The sequence below is a fragment of the Cebus imitator genome, unplaced genomic scaffold (genome assembly GCF_001604975.1).
Source record: "Cebus imitator isolate Cc_AM_T3 unplaced genomic scaffold, Cebus_imitator-1.0 Scaffold201, whole genome shotgun sequence".
Taxonomy (NCBI): domain Eukaryota; kingdom Metazoa; phylum Chordata; class Mammalia; order Primates; family Cebidae; genus Cebus; species Cebus imitator.
In genome coordinates this window covers 789,677-805,870 of record NW_016107516.1, presented here as the reverse complement: position 1 = coordinate 805,870, position 16,194 = coordinate 789,677, and the positions used below count along the sequence as shown (strand labels likewise).

The following is a 16,194-nucleotide window of genomic DNA, read 5'->3' as shown; positions in this document are numbered from 1 at the left end:
AAAAAGACAAGCTACAAACCAGAAGAGATTTGCAGCGCATTTAATGGACAACACAAATATATTAAGAACTCCCTAAAATCAATTTAAAAACAAAAAATAGAAACTGAAAATGGGCAAAGGATAGGACAGGCAAGTTACAGAAAATAAAATAAATAAATAGCAAATAAATGTGTATAAAGATGTTTAACTTCACCAGCAACCAAAAAAATGTAAATAAAAACCACAGTGAAACATATTAACATCTTGCAGACTGGCAAAAATATTGAAGTCTGACAGTATCGAGTGTTGCTGACAATACGGAGCCTGGGCAATTCTCACATATTGCCAGGGGGAGGAGAAATTTGTTCAACCCCTTTGGGGGCAACTTGGCAATATCCAGGAGAGCTGAAAATGTCCATATCCCTCTGTAACCCAGATATCCAGTACTAGGATTCACCTTCTCACACATGTGCACAGGGAGATTTGTACAAGTAGGTTTACTGTAACATTGTCTATAAATATGAAAAATAAGAAATATCCTAAATATCCATCAATAGGAGGTTAAAGAAATAAAGTCTTTAATATTCATACAAGGGAATATTGTAGCAGTAAAATGAATAAACTATCTGTAGCTTACAAATAAGTCAAAATTTGGTTAAGTAAACCACAAAATGATATAAATATCATCACAGTTAAAAATAATGCAGGGTAGGTCTCTATACTGTGTGTGGACACATTCATATGTATGTGTGCATACCTGGTGTGAACCCTGAAGAAGGAGCAGCAGAATCGCATTAGAAAGAGGTGGGGCTCTGACTGTATCTCAATGTATTCTTTCTTAAGCTGGGTAGTGGGTACTTGGTTATTATTCTATTATTCTATATTTTAGTCATACACAAAGAGAAGATGATTCTATGATAAAAGATTTCTCCCTTTAAAATAGGACCGTGAAACTTTTCATGGTAACAGGAGAAATAGTGAGTAGGAAGATGCAAAGCTGTTCTTATTTCCCTTCTCAGTGGTTCTGAGTCTGCAATTACTGTTTCCACAATTGGAGACAGTCGCCTGGAAAAGTCCCTTTCTTACCAATAAACCTTACTAGCGAGGCGGTGGGCTTAGGTACTCACGCTGTATGGCTTTTGTCATTTCTTTCTTTTCTCGGATGAGCTGTTTGCGTCTCTCTCTCCATTCTTTGTTAAGTTTTTGCTGCTTGGCATTTTCCTCCTGGAGCTCATGGATTCGTTCTTGCAGCCGTTTCAAGGCATGGTTAGAGAAGACCAAAGTCCCAGAAAGATCACTAGGTATTTCTCCAAATACCACATACTCTATCTACAAGCATAACACAAGTCACAATAAAAAAGAAAACAGACAAAGACACAGATTTTGTATGGCAACAGAAAGCATAAGAGGTGCACTTCTTTCTCTGCCCCTCGTTTAGCTCCTCAGCTTTGGGCTCCTCCATCTTCCTCACCGAGTGACAGTGGCCAGGCAAACACAGAGAGATGTTGTCAGAGAGAAAGCCATGTCACATCTCTGTGGGGAGAGCAAATCCCACACAGATCATGCCTATTATCTACTGTATAACAACATGACAAACATTTCAAGGCTGGCATACTAGGCAACCTGCTACACATAGTTCATCCAGTTTTTGTCAGGTTACAGAAAGCATACATAAAGCTGATTTTGTTGTTGTTTTCCTAAAATACAGCTTTTTCTCTTAACCTGACAAAAGATAATACAATGAGCCTTTTCTCTCAATGATATGTATTCCTGCAATTTAAGTTGCAGTTCAAGTAGAAATTAATAAGAAAAGTAAAAAAGAAAAAAATATTTCCCTTTTGTCTCGACCTCCCTCATCAATGAGTAGAGACTAGGCAAAGGTCATTTTAGCATCATTAGTCCATGCACAAGTAAAGATGGTGTGAAAAGTGACACTGGTGTAAGAGCCAACGTTTCACCTCTGAGCCATTCCATTCTTAAATCATAGGCTCTTCATTTCTCTAGACTTGAAATGACTGATTTCCAAAGTGCTAATGAGCTGTAGGGAAACAGGCATGTTTTGATGTTAGTCTTTTATAACAATCTGACAGTGGATAAGACAATTTAGGTGTCATCCTACAGGTAGAATTCTCAGCAAAGAACCAAGATTCTCCCCGTTAGTGAACCATGAATCTTTCTCTGAAAAGTTTGGGTGTGATGACTCTTCTCAGACAGGGTGGAGCAACTCTCCAGATGCATCACCTGGTGGAGCTTGAGCGGAATCACCACCAGCAGTTCATTCAGCCGCTGCTGCTTCTCTCGCTGATAAGCCTCCAGGGCCTCCTCTGCTGCATTCAGATTAGTTGCCACAATTTTCACCTGTAGAAAGCCCAGTGTTATGAAATGGTGACAAGACTTAATGACCATACACCTAAAGGTGGTGAATGAAGGCATCTTTGGAGGAAATAAAGCATGAGCAGAATCTGCTTTGTTGGGCTGTGATTAAGTGCATGAACCCAGTTTGCAACTCAGGAATGCATATTATTTTCTTTCTGCCAAGTTATGATCCATGTCACTCTTTCAATCATTTCTATGACTCCAGAGTTACAACGTTTTGTGAATAAGAGCCTAGAAGACATGTCTTCATGTCCCTTCTATCTTCTGCATGAAAAGCAGCCCTCAGCATGGAATGTCTTTGACAGAATGGTGGGAATCTTTTTTGATCATAATGACTTCAACAAATAAAGTTTCATTGCTTTAAAGCAATGAAGCTGCTAACTATAGTATTTCTAAAGCACATTCTTCATGCCCTAGATAACCTGAAAGTTTTCCAAATCATTTCCTATTTGCAAGAGGAGAAATAATACATCAAAAATATTTCTGAACATGAATCAAGTTAAATGATGTTGTTCTACAGAAGAGTACCTAAGAGGCAAAGTAGGCAGATTAAGGCAGAAATTGATCAATATTATGCCAGAAGTTTATCTTGGTGATCTCCAACATGGGATGCATTCACCCTAGAGAATCAACAAAATAATCTATTGGGGTACAAATTGAGAACGTCAGAGTATATATTTCTACTTATTTTTATCTTGTTCTATTTAATTTGTTTTTATGGATGTTTCCTACTGTACAAAATATATAATAGTTCATAAATACAATTTATAAATACATGTACATTTATTATATGGGGAGGTGCTCCATTTTCTTTTTTTTTTTTTTTTTTTTACTTATAGAGTAATGTCATCAGAAAATTCTGGAGACCCATGACTGAGATAAAGTAACTCCAATTATCAAAAGAGCAATGTCCCCCACCACAATTTAGGGAGAAACAAACCTGGCCTTCACATTTGAAATGTTTTTTTTCTGAGAAGTCCTAACATTGTCATTGCTATGAAATGGCAATATTACAGCGAGGAGAATGTATAGCATTTTGAGAGGATAAATAAGCCTACTTTTTTTGACAATGTCTCATATTCCTTTTTGAGGTTATCGACAATTTTCTTTTCTTCAACTAAAGCCTCCTCAATGTCCAGCCTTTTCTCTCGAAGTTGAAGGGCCAGCTCAAAAAGAGTCACATCACAATCTGCCAAGAGAATTAAAATAAAAACCAGTCTCATCTGTTACGGAATGTGGTGGTACTAGAACTGTGACCTTTAGAGATTCAGAATCAATAATGTCTATTTATGGATGCACTCTAGCAGGCTTTTAAGACACTTATGGCTTAATTGTTCCAGTTTGAAATTATTAATAGAATAACCATAATAATAGTATTGATATTCTGAGCAGTACTCAGAAGCAGACTTTGTGCTAAGCCCTTTATGTACATTATCTCACTCAAGGCTCATGGACCCCACAAGGCAGAAGCTACTGTTCCCATATATAGGTGAAGACCTTAAGTCCCAGAGAGGTGACATAACTGGTGTGTAACAGAATGGGATTCAAGTACATTATCTGTCTATTATTTCTACAATATCACACTAACAGCCACATTTATCCACCAAGTAATAGAGAATATAGAAACAGAATACTAAAATAGAATTCAGGAAGCTTAGGTCCAGCCCTCATAGTATACCATACTGTGAGTCACTGTTCAAGCCATTTAATTATCCTGCTATAAAATGAGTTGCATTAGAAGGTTTGTGTGCTCTATTTCACTCATAAATATTATGATTTTTAAGACCATCATATTCAAAATTAAAACAAGATACAAACTTTATCTGAAATTCAACTTTTAAAATTTAATTAAAGCTTTATTTGAAATGCCTAGAAAAACAAATTATAGATCCCGAACTTGTTTTTTCTCTACTGAACCACTCATCTATTGAGACTGTAAGAAATTGGTCTGGCAGCTCCTGACTGGTTTCACCAGTGAAAACGGTGAATATAAACTGCCAACCATTTTCAGGAAACTAGACAAAATGCCCCTACAAAGATTTGCCGCACAAAAATCTGAATAGATTTGTCAAAGAAGAAGATTATTGTAAAATAAACATACATATTACAGTCTGGCATTTCTCTATAAAATTAAACTTACTACATAATTTATAACTCTGACTCAACTGTCAATTGTCTGCCTATTATTTGTCACTCATAAATGGCTGCCTAAGGGAACAGGTAATAAATCATCCAGAGAGCCCCCAAAAGTATTGGTTAACACTTTCCCTGACCATACTATTGGAAATAGCAACGTTCCTCTCCATCCTCGCTCCTGCACGCCCTTCATTTCTTTTCCCATAGCATGTACTACTTTCTAATATTCTGTTTAATTGTCTTTTTCCACTACACTATAAGCTCCATGAGGATGGAGGAGTTTATTTTATACTCCGATGTCTCCCTAGCATCAGACAAATGCCTGGCACAGAAGTTAAATATTGTTGAATAAATATCCTTATACGTTAAAAAAGGCATTCATTAGACTCTATTTCATACATTTTAAATCATCCTTTCTTTGAATTATCAGAGAACAGACAAACAAAAAAATGGCCTTCTCAGTATTGCCAATAAATAGTCACACTTCATAGAGAATACAAGGCTTTTATCTAACTTACTCGATGGGCAAATAGAATCATCAAAAACCTCATCTTCAGATCCAGACTCATCCTCATCACTCTCCAAGCTAGATTCTTCACTTGATTCCTCACTTTCCTCATCTTCATCTAAGGAAAGATGAGGACATTGTTAACAAGAGAAGTTTCCATATTAAACTAAATACTAGATTTTTAAAGTACACTATTTTTCAATGACTCAGTCACTAGCAAAATAACTTGATCAATATAAGAGTTTTAAATAGTTAAAGACACAAAGAACACAAACCAAATGCCTGCAGAAGGTTGTGCAGTTATTATAAATGGAAGTCAGAGGAGTCTGAGACCAAGTTGCCAAGCTGCAGATGTTGTAGTCCACCTAACACACAGTTAGTGAAATAGACTCACAATTCCTAACTCATAAGACGCTCTAAAATCACAAGTGATTCTTTCCTTCCTTCCCTCCTTCCCCTTCTTTTCCTTTTTCCCTTTCTTCCCATCCTCCCTCCCTCCCTTTTTCTTCCCTCCTTACTTCCTTCCTGCTTCCCTCCTTCCTCCACTCCCCTCTCTCCTTCCCTCCTTCATTCCTTTATTCCTAGATCTGGCTTTGTTGCCCAGGCTGTAGTGCAGTGGCACAATCTCAGCTCACTGCAACCTTTGCCTCCTGGGCTCAAGCAATCCTCCCGCATCATCATGTCCAGCTAATATATGTATTATTATTCTTATTTTTGTAGAGACAGAGTTTCGCCATATTGGCCAGGATGGTCCCAAACTCCTGGGCTCAAGAGATCCACATACCTGGGCCCCCCAAAGTGCTGGGATTACAGGCATGAGCCACTGGGCCTGGCCCTGAAAAGATTTTCATAAGTTTTATGAACTGAAATCATGCTATTTATAGTCTTTATTTAACTTGGTATGAATATTCATGTTTTGCTGAAGAAGTACTAAGATGTTTGATTTTGGGATTCTGTGCCAGAACTTGCTAGTGGTATCATGTTGACAAAGACTCTCTCCTTTAACCTGAGTCAGGCTTCTCCTAGTCCTTTTTCTGACCAGTTCCTGATCTTGAGTTGTGTCCTGAACCTATTTAGTCTGATTGCAGCAAGAATCCTGCAAGTTAATTCAGAAAAAAATTCCCCGCTTTTGATAATGTGATCAAATTCCTCATCACTCTACCCTTATTATCTTATCACTTGTCTTGCCCTCAGCAAATGTCCTCTTAAAACAGTCTACTAAAGAATTACCCTACTTCTCAGTAATTTTCTGTCCACTGATCCCCACACTCTGTTCCTTGGCTATAAATCTCGACATGGCCTTATTGTATCCAGAGTTCACCCCCATCTCTCTTCCCTGTTACAAAAACCCCATACAGTAGTCCCCCTGAATAAAGTCTGCCTTATTGTTTTTATTAAATGTCAGGAATGATTTCTTTATCATATCACATATAATATCTTCAGAAATATTTCTGAACACTAAAATACATCTGTCCCCAAGGGTTTTAGATAAGAGATTGCAGACCTTTCCACTCCAACCGGCCCCATTTTCTTTTAAAGCACCTTGAGGTCATCTATGAACTACAGGTCACCAATTTACAACTAATGCAGCTAAACATTATGTGCAAAACAAACATAAGAAGACTCTGAAAAAATGGAGAGAAGAAAGTAGAGCAACTATGCGCCTTAGAACCTGAGGAACAACACTGTGGCGAGTTCCTTGGATATTCTTTCAGCCTCATCTATCTCAGACTCGGAGATGAATAAGTTGGCAGCCTAGAAACACCAACAGATCTATAGATACAGAAAGTCCCAACAAAAGCTTGCTTTCTCTAGCCCAGGAACGGTGCAGCATAGCAAGACAGAAAACTTTTAGACAATAACTATTCTATTCCAACCAAACACCACAGAAAAACTCAGGTGCAATCCCCAACCAAATCAGCAAAGGTGAAGTGGGGAGGCTAGACATTTCACCCTCACAGGGCTGTAATTAGGTGTCCCAACACTCCCCCTGGATGATGTTAGAGAAGGTCATGAAGGAAGCCAGGACATTTATTCATGCTGGCTGGTAACCAGCCTCGCCCCCACCCTCTCCATCAAGATGCCAGCCTGACTTCCACTCCCAAGGGCATTAACAAGGTACTCTTCCCCCTCCCCTCAGGGGTGGCATCAGAACACTAATAGAGTCAGGACTGTCATCATTATCCACAAGGACTCGCCGTCCCTGCCAGGTTGATCATAGAAACTACATGTGGAGCTGGAACTCCCAACCATACACAGCAGTAACAAAGAGGTCCCTCCTTTTTTGGGTGACCCTTTCCTTGTCAGAGTACTGTTTGAGAATTTCAAGTAAAACGGTGGACTGTGGCCCAAACTACAACATCAAAAATTATCCTGCTAATATACATGCCTGTGAAACCAAGCACGACAATTCACCCCACACAAAGATCCTATACAGAGCCCTTGCCCTTGAAAACATCCATAAATGAAGCCAACTGACTATAATTAATTTACACCACAGTTCAAAAAACAGCAGCTCTGCCAGATGAGAATCAACATAAGAACTCTGGCAATTCAAAAAGACAGAGGTTCCCCTTTCCTCCAAAGAAGTCTACTAGCTCCCCAGAAAAAGTTCTTATCAGTCTAAAGTGACTGAAATGACAAACATAAAGTTCAGAATCTGCATGGCAAGGAATCTCATTGAGAGTCAGGAGATATTTGAAACCCAATCCAAAGAATTCAGTAAAATGATCCAAGAGCTGAAAGATGAAATAAGAAAGAAGAAAAACAAACTTTTTAAAGTTATTAAACCAAACCATTTTAAGAAAGAAGAAAACCAAACTTCTAGAGCTAAAAAACTCACTACAAGAATTTCATAATACAACTGGAATATTAACAGCAGAATAGACTAAGATGAGGAAAGAATCTCAGAGCTCGAAAACTGCTGCTTCGAATCAACTCAGTCAGAGAAAAATAATGAAAAAAATTTCATGAACCAAATCTTTGAAAAATATGGGGATATAGGGTTCTATAAAGAGAACCAATCTATGATTCATTGGTACTCCTGAGAAAGGAGGAGAATAAGCAACTTGGAAAATATATTTGAGAATACATTCCACAAAAATTTCCCTAATCGCATTAGAGAGTTTAACATACAAACCCAAGAAATACAAAGAACCCCAGCTAGATACTATACAAGATGACCAACCCAAGGCACATAGTCATCGGATTCACCAAGGACAATGTAAAATTTAAAAAATCTTAAAGGTAGCTAGAGAGAAATTTCAAGTCACATACAGAGGGAACCCTATCAGGCTACCGGTAGACTGCTAAGCAGAAATCTTTCAAGCAAGAAGAGATTGGGGCCCTATTTTCAGTGTCCTCATAAAGAAAAGAAATTCCAACCAAGAATTTCACATCCTGCCATACTACATTTTGTAAGTGAAGGAGAAATAAAATCCTTCTCAGGTAAGCAAATGCTGAGGGAGTAATTTCAACTAGACCAGTCTTACCAGGCGTTGTTAAGGCAATGTCAAACATGGACTCAAAAAAAAAAAAAAAAAAATGTTTTCTGGATAAGCAAACACTAAGGGAATTTTTTACCAGTAGCCCAGCTATAAATAAGACCTTTAAGGGGGACTCAAAAAAAAAAAAAAAAAATACCTGCTACCACAAAAACACACTTTAGCACACCGCTAACAGGCATTATAAAGTAGCTACAAAATCAAGCCTACGTAACAACCAGCTAACATCATCATGACAGGATCAAAATCACACATATCAATATAATTGAATGTAAATGGGCTAAACACCCCACTTAAAAGTTAAAGTGCCAAACTGGATAAAAAGGCAAGAACAAACCATCTGTTGTCTTCAGGAGACCCATCTCAGATATAATTATACCCATTGGCTCAAAGTAAAAGGGTGGAGAAAGATCTACCATGTAAATGGAAAACAAAAAAAGAGCACGAGTTTCTATTCTTATATCGCTAAAACAGACTTTAAACTGATAAAAATTAAGAACGATAATGAAAAGCATCACATGTTAATAAAGAGAACAATCCAACAGGAAGACTTAACTATCCTAAATATATATGCACCCAACATTAGAGCATGCAGATTTATAAAACAAGTTCTTCCTGGCCTACAAAAAGATTTAGACAACCACATAATAATAGTGTGAGACCTCAGCATCCCACTGACAGCATTAGACAGTTCATCAAGGCAGAAAACAGAAAAACTGTGGACTTAAACTCAACACTTGACCAATTGTACCTAATACATATCTACAGAACACTCAACCCAACAACCCAGAATATACATTCTTCTCATCGGTACACAGAACATATTCTAAGATTGACCACATGCTTGGTATAAAACAAGTCTCAATAAATTGAGAAAAATTAAAATCATACAAAGCACACTGTCAGACCACAGTGCAATAAAAATAGAAATTAATGTCAAGAAGAGCTCTCAAAACTACACAAAGACATGGAAATTAAGCAACTTGCTCCTGGAGAACTACTCAATGAACATCAAAATTAAGACAAAAATTAAACAATTTTTTGAACTCAATAAAAATAGGGACTCAACATACTGAAATCTCTAGAATTCAGCGTTTTTTTTGTTTTGTTTTGTTTTTTGAGACGGAGTTTTTTTTGCTCTTGTTACCCAGGCTGGAGTGCAATGGCGCGATCTCGGCTCACCGCAACCTCCGCCTCCTGGGTTCAGGCAATTCTCCTGCCTCAGCCTCCTGAGTAGCTGGGATTACAGGCACGTGCCACCATGCCCAGCTAATGTTTTGTATTTTTAGTAGAGACGGGGTTTCACCATGTTGACCAGGATGGTCTCGATCTCTTGACCTCGTGATCCACCCGCCTCGGCCTCCCAAAGTGCTGGGATTATAGGCGTGAGCCACCGCGCCCGGCCTAGAATTCAGTGTTAAGAGGATAGTTTATATCCCTAAATGCCTTCATCACAAAATTAGAAATATCTCAAATTAATTTAAAGGAACTAACAGAACAAAGAACAACCCCAAAGCTAACAGAAGAAAATAAAGAACTATAATTACAGAAGAACTTAATGAAGTTGAGATATAAAAATCCATACAAAAGATTCATGTGACCAAGAGGTTTTTTTCAAAAAATAAACAAGACTGATACATCAGTAGTTATGTTAACAAAGAAAAGAAAATGAGAATATCCAAATAAGTACAATTAGAAATGACAAAGATGGCATTACAACTCATCCCACAGAAATACAAAAGATACTCAGAGACTATTATGAACACTTCTATGCATACAAACTAGAATGGATAAATTCCTGGAAATACATAATCTCCCAAGATTGAATAAGGAAGAGATTAAAACCATGAATAGAACAATATTGAGCTCTGAAATTGAATCAGTAATAAAAAATATGTAACAATGAAAAAAAAAAAAAAAAAGCCCTGGGTCAGATGAATTCATAGCTGAATTCTACCAGACATACAAAGAAGAATTGCTACCAATCCTACTGAAACTATTCCAGAAAATTGAGGAGGAGGTGTGTCAGTCAAGGTTCTCTAGAGGGACAGAACTAATAGGATGAATGGATGGATGGATGGAGGGACAGAACTAATAGAAAAGATGGATAGACAGCTAGATAGCTAGATAGATAGGAGTTTATTAAGCATTAACTCACACAATCACAAGGTCCCACAATAGGCTGTCTGCAAGCTGAAGAGCAAGGAAAGCCAGTCCAAGTCCCAAAACTGAAGAACTTAGAGTCTGATATTCAAGGGCAGGAAAGGTCTAGCATGGGAGAAAGATGTAGGCTGGGAAGCTAGGCCAGTCTAGTCTTTTCACATTTTTCTGCCTGCTTTATATTCTAGCCATACTGGCAACTGATTAGATGGTACCCAGGCAGATTAAGATTGGGTCTGCCTTTCCCAGCCCACTGACTCAAATGTTAATCTCCTTTGGCAGCACCCTCACAGACATGCGCAGGGTCGATACTTTGAATTCTTCAATCCAATCAAGTTGATACCATCACAGGAGGAATTCCTCCCTAAAATATTCTATGAAACCAGAATCATCTGATATCAAAATTTGGCAGAGATATGATGAAGAAATAAAGCTTCAGGCTAATATCCCTGAGGAGCATAAATGCAAAAATCTTCAAAAAAATACAAGCAAAGCAAATCCAGCAGCACATCAAAAGGTTAATCCACCATGACCAAACAGGCTTTATTCCTGGGATGCAAGCTTGGTTCAACATACATAAATCAATAAATGTAATTCAGCATATAAACCAAATTAAAAGCAAGGTGTGATCATCTTAAAAGATGCAGAAAAGGTTTTCAAGAAAATCCAACATACCTTCATGATAAAAATCCTTGACAGACTAGGCATCAAGGAAACAGATCCCAAAATTTTAAGAGCTCTGTATGTCAAACCCATATAGCCAACATCATAATGAATGGGCAAAAGCTGAAAACATTCTTCTTGAGAAGTGGAACAAGGCAAGGATGCCCACTCTCACCATTCTATTCAATTGGAAGTCTTAGCCAGAGCAATCAGACAACAAAAAGAAATAAAAGGCATCTAAATTGGAAAAGAAGTCAAACTAATTCTCTTTGCTGATATAATTCTATGTTTAGAAAACCCTAAAGATTATGAAAAAGCTTCTAGAACCAGTAAATATTTTTAGCAGAGTTTTAAAATACAAAGTCAGTAGCATTTCTATACACCAATAACATACAGTCTGAGAGCCAAATAAAGAACATAATCCCACTTACAATAGTGGCAATAAAAATGAAATACCTAGGAACATAGTTAATCAAAGAGGTGAAGGATCTCTACAAGGAGAACTACAAAACACTGCTGAAAGAAATCAGAGATGACAGAAATAAATGGAAAAATATACCATGCTCATAGATGAGAAGAATCAATATCATTAAAATGGCCATATCCCCAAAGCAATCTATAGATTCAATGCTACTCTTATCAAATTATGAACATCATTTTTCACACAACTAGAAAAAACTAAAAACTATTCTAAAATTTGTATGTAACCAAAAAGGAGCTCAAATAGCCAACACAATCCCAAGCAAAAGAGCAAAGCTGGAGGCATCAACACATTACCTAACTTCAAACTACAAAGTTATAGTAACAAAAACAGCACAGTACTGGTACAAAAACAGACAGATGCATAGACCAAAATAACAGAACAGAAAACTCAGAAATAAAGTTGTACACCTACAATCATCTTATCTTCAACAAGGTTGACAAAAACATGCAATGGGGAAAGAAGCTCCTATTCGATAAATGGTGTTGGGATAACTGGCTAGCCACAGACAACCTACAGAATGGAAGAAAATATTCACAAACTATGTATCCAATAAGAGACTAATATCCAGAATCTATAGCAAAAAACAAATAACTTCATTAAACAATGGGCAAAGGACGTGAACAGACACTACACAAAAGACAACATACAAGCAGGCAACAAACACGAAAAACTGTTCATCATCACTAATAATTAGAGAAGTGCAAATCAAAACAACAATGAGATACCATCTCACACCACTCAGAATAACTATTATTAAAAAGTCAAAAACAAAAAAAAACAAGAGGCTAGTAAGGCTATGGAGAAATGGGAGCACTTATACAACATTGGTGGGAATGTAAATTAGTTCAGCCACTGTGGAAAGCAGTTTGGAGATTTCTCAACTTAAAAATGAGCCACCATTTGACCCAGCAATCCTAGTAGTGGGCATATACACAAAGGAAAATAGATCATTATACCAAAAAGACATGTGCACTCATGTTCACTGCCATGTGCATTAGTCTGTTCTCATACTGCTAACAAAGACATATCCAAGATGGAGTAATTTATAAAGGAATGAGGTTTAATTGACTCATAACTCAGCATGGCTGGAGATGCCTCAGGAAACTTACAATCATGGTAGAAGGGGAAGCTAACATGCCCTTTTCCACATGGCAGCAGGAAGGAGAAGTGCAGAGTGAAGGAGTGAATAGAAGCCCCTTATAAAGCCACCAGATCTCATGAGAACTCACTCGCTATCCCAACGATAGCAGTATGGGGGTAACTGCCCCCATGATTCAATTACCTCCCACCAGACCCCTCCCATGACATGTGAGGATTATGGGAACTACAATTCAAGATAAGATTTGGGTAGGGACACAGCCAAACCACAACACCATGCTATTCACAACAGCAAAAACATGTAATCAACCTAGGTGCCTATCAATGGTGGATTGGACAAAAGAAATCTACATATACACCATTGAATACTACAGAGCCATAAAAAAGAATGAAATCATGACCTTTGCAGAAACATAGATGGAGATGGAGGCCATCATCCTAAGCAAATCCACACAGGAACAGAAAACCAAATGCTACATATTTTCATTTATAAGTGAGAGCGAAAAACATCGAGCATACATGGACATAAGCATGGGAACACTAGACATTGCAGATTATTAGAGTGGTGAGGGAACAAGAGGGGGGAATTGGTTGAAAAACTGCCTATTTGGTACTATGCTCACTATCTGGGTGCAATATACCAATGTAACAATCCTTCACATGTGCCCCCTGTATTTAAAATAAAAGATGTATTTTTTTTTAGAAAAAAAGAATGCAACAGGTAATATTACTACAGACCTGTAGACACTAAAAAGATAAGGCTATTCATGCATAAATTTGGCATCTTAAATGAAATATACCAACTCCTCAAAAAAACCCACAAACTACCATGACTCACCCAATCTGAAATAGATCATTTGAACAGCCCTATAACTATTAAGAAAGTTGAATTTGTAATTTAAAAACTTCCCCAAAAGAAATCTTCATGTCCAAATACTTAAACTGGAGAATTCTAAGTTTAAAGAATAATTACCACCAATTCAACACAAGATTTCCAGAAAATCAAATGGAAAGGAAAATTTTCTGATTCACATTATGAAGCTAGTATATCCTGATACTAAAACCAGAAAAAGACAGTACAAAACTACAGAAAAATAATCTTGATGAATAGAGAGAAAAAAATTCTTAATGAAATATTAGCAAATAGAAGTCATCAATATATAAAAGGAATTTCTCACTATGCCAAGGAAGGTTTATTTCAGAAATGCAATTCTGATTTAATAATCCATAATCAGCCAATGTAATGTACCATATTAACAAGCTAAAAAGAAAATCACACGATCATCAATCAATGTAGACAGGCTTCTGACAAATTTCCACCACCATTCATGATAAAAATTCATGAAAAAGAGGAACAGAGAGGAACTTCCTCAACTTAATAGAGTATCTATAACATATCTACAGGTAATATTATACTTTACATTGAAAATCAAGCAAGAAGCTCAGCTCTCAGCACTCTATTTAAATAGTATTGGATGTTCTAGCCATGCAATAAGGCAAGAAAATGAAATAGGCATACTGATCAGAAATAAATGAAACTGCCAACATTTTATTATTTATAAGATGAAATTATTAGGTGAAATTATTTTGCCATTATTAAAAGTAATGTCAAAAACCACAATTACTGTTACACCAATATAATATCATCTCCATAGAAATTCTCAAGGAATCTACCAAAACCTCTTAGAACTAATAAGTAAGGTTACAGGATATAGCTAAACATGTAAAAATCTATTAGTAGCAATGAACAGGAGGATATTGAGATTAAAAATACAGTATCATTTAAAATCACTAATAAAGGAAATATGTGTAAATCTAACAAAACAAATTACATATTGAAAACTATATACAATTTTGATCAAAGAAACTGAGGTTCTAAATAAATAGAGACAAATTGTGCCTTGTAATAGAAAACTCAATGTAGTAAAGATACCAGTTGTCTCCAATTAAATATACAGTTTTAACACAATTACTATCAAATTTCCAACAAGATTTTTTATTGATATAAACAAGATTATTCTAAAATATGGAACTACCAAGGAGCTAGAACAGCTACAACAATTTTACAAAAGAATAATAAAGTAGGAGGAATTAGTCTACCAGACTTAAGGGCTCAATATGTAGCTACAATAATCAAGACTGTAGTATTGGTGAAAAGATTGACATATAGATCAATGGAACCGAATACGGAACCAAGAAATATCCACACAAAGATGCCCAAATGATCTTGACAAAGGTCAAAGCAATTCAACTGAAGAGAGACAACCTTTTCAACAAATGATACTACAGTAAATGAAAAGGCAGGCTATACACAAGGAAAAAATATTTCCAAACCACATATCTGACACAGCACTAATATATAGAATATGTAAAGAATTCTCAAAATTCAACAGTAAAGCAAACAATCCTATTGAAACACACGCAAAAGGAGACATTACACCAAACAAGATATACATATGGCAAATAAACCCATAAAAGATGTGCTTATTAACTTAAACTACACTATGCTAACTCATACCAGACACACAAAAACACATGTGTACATGTGCAAACACACACACACAGATTAACTCCAGGTGTTTGAAGACCTTAAGGTTTATGTCTTCTCCTCTTTAACCCCTACAGTGTCTCTACATTGTCTGTGTTATAGTGAAGAAAACAGGGTATCTAATAGGTCCCTTAGTTCCTCTCTATTTCATGTTAATGAGAGAAAATAGGATCATACGCAAGAAAGAAATACAAACCAGCATCTCCTTCAACCTCTTTTTTCTTTACCCGTTTAATCTTCTTTTTTAGAACCTTCATGAGGAAGTTTGCAAATTTATTGTTTTCTCCAATGGCTGTTTGAAAACCAGCGTAGAGTGCCTTTTCTTGCTCCTGGAGTTTGGTGATTTCATTCTTTTTCTCTTCCATCTCTTTAAGAGTTTCATTTATTTTCCACTAAATGAATAAAAACAATGACAAATGATAAATATTTCTGATAAACCAAGTTCAGAGAGCTATGTGCTTTACAATGCAAGGTTACAGTTAACAAAATATTTTTTTTAAAACTTCTTAAAAGAAGTTTACATTTCTGGCCAGGCATTGTGGCACACGCCTGTAATCCCAGCACTTTGGGAGGCCAAGGTGGATGGATCATGAGGTCAGGAGATCGAGACCATCCTGCCAGCAAGGTGAAACCCTGTCTCTACTAAAAATACAAAAATTAGCTGGGTGTGGTGGCACATGTCTGTAATCCCAGCTACTAGGGAGGCTGAGGCAGGAGAACTGCTTGAACCCAGGAGGCG

General features: G+C 36.8%; 1 protein-coding gene across 2 annotated transcripts in view; it reads right to left on the bottom strand.

The window, feature by feature from the left end:
• Positions 1–16,194, bottom strand: part of CFAP44 (cilia and flagella associated protein 44) — a 135,511-nt gene that overhangs the window by 13,444 nt on the left and 105,873 nt on the right. For both annotated transcript variants that reach the window (XM_017547760.2, XM_037745446.1), the window contains 5 exons: positions 15,652–15,847; positions 5,010–5,117; positions 3,414–3,544; positions 2,221–2,337; positions 1,107–1,308 (listed from right to left, as the gene is read on the bottom strand). In XM_017547760.2, coding sequence (XP_017403249.1) covers positions 1,107–1,308; positions 2,221–2,337; positions 3,414–3,544; positions 5,010–5,117; positions 15,652–15,847 — 754 coding nt within the window. The remainder of the gene's footprint in view (positions 1–1,106; positions 1,309–2,220; positions 2,338–3,413; positions 3,545–5,009; positions 5,118–15,651; positions 15,848–16,194) is intronic.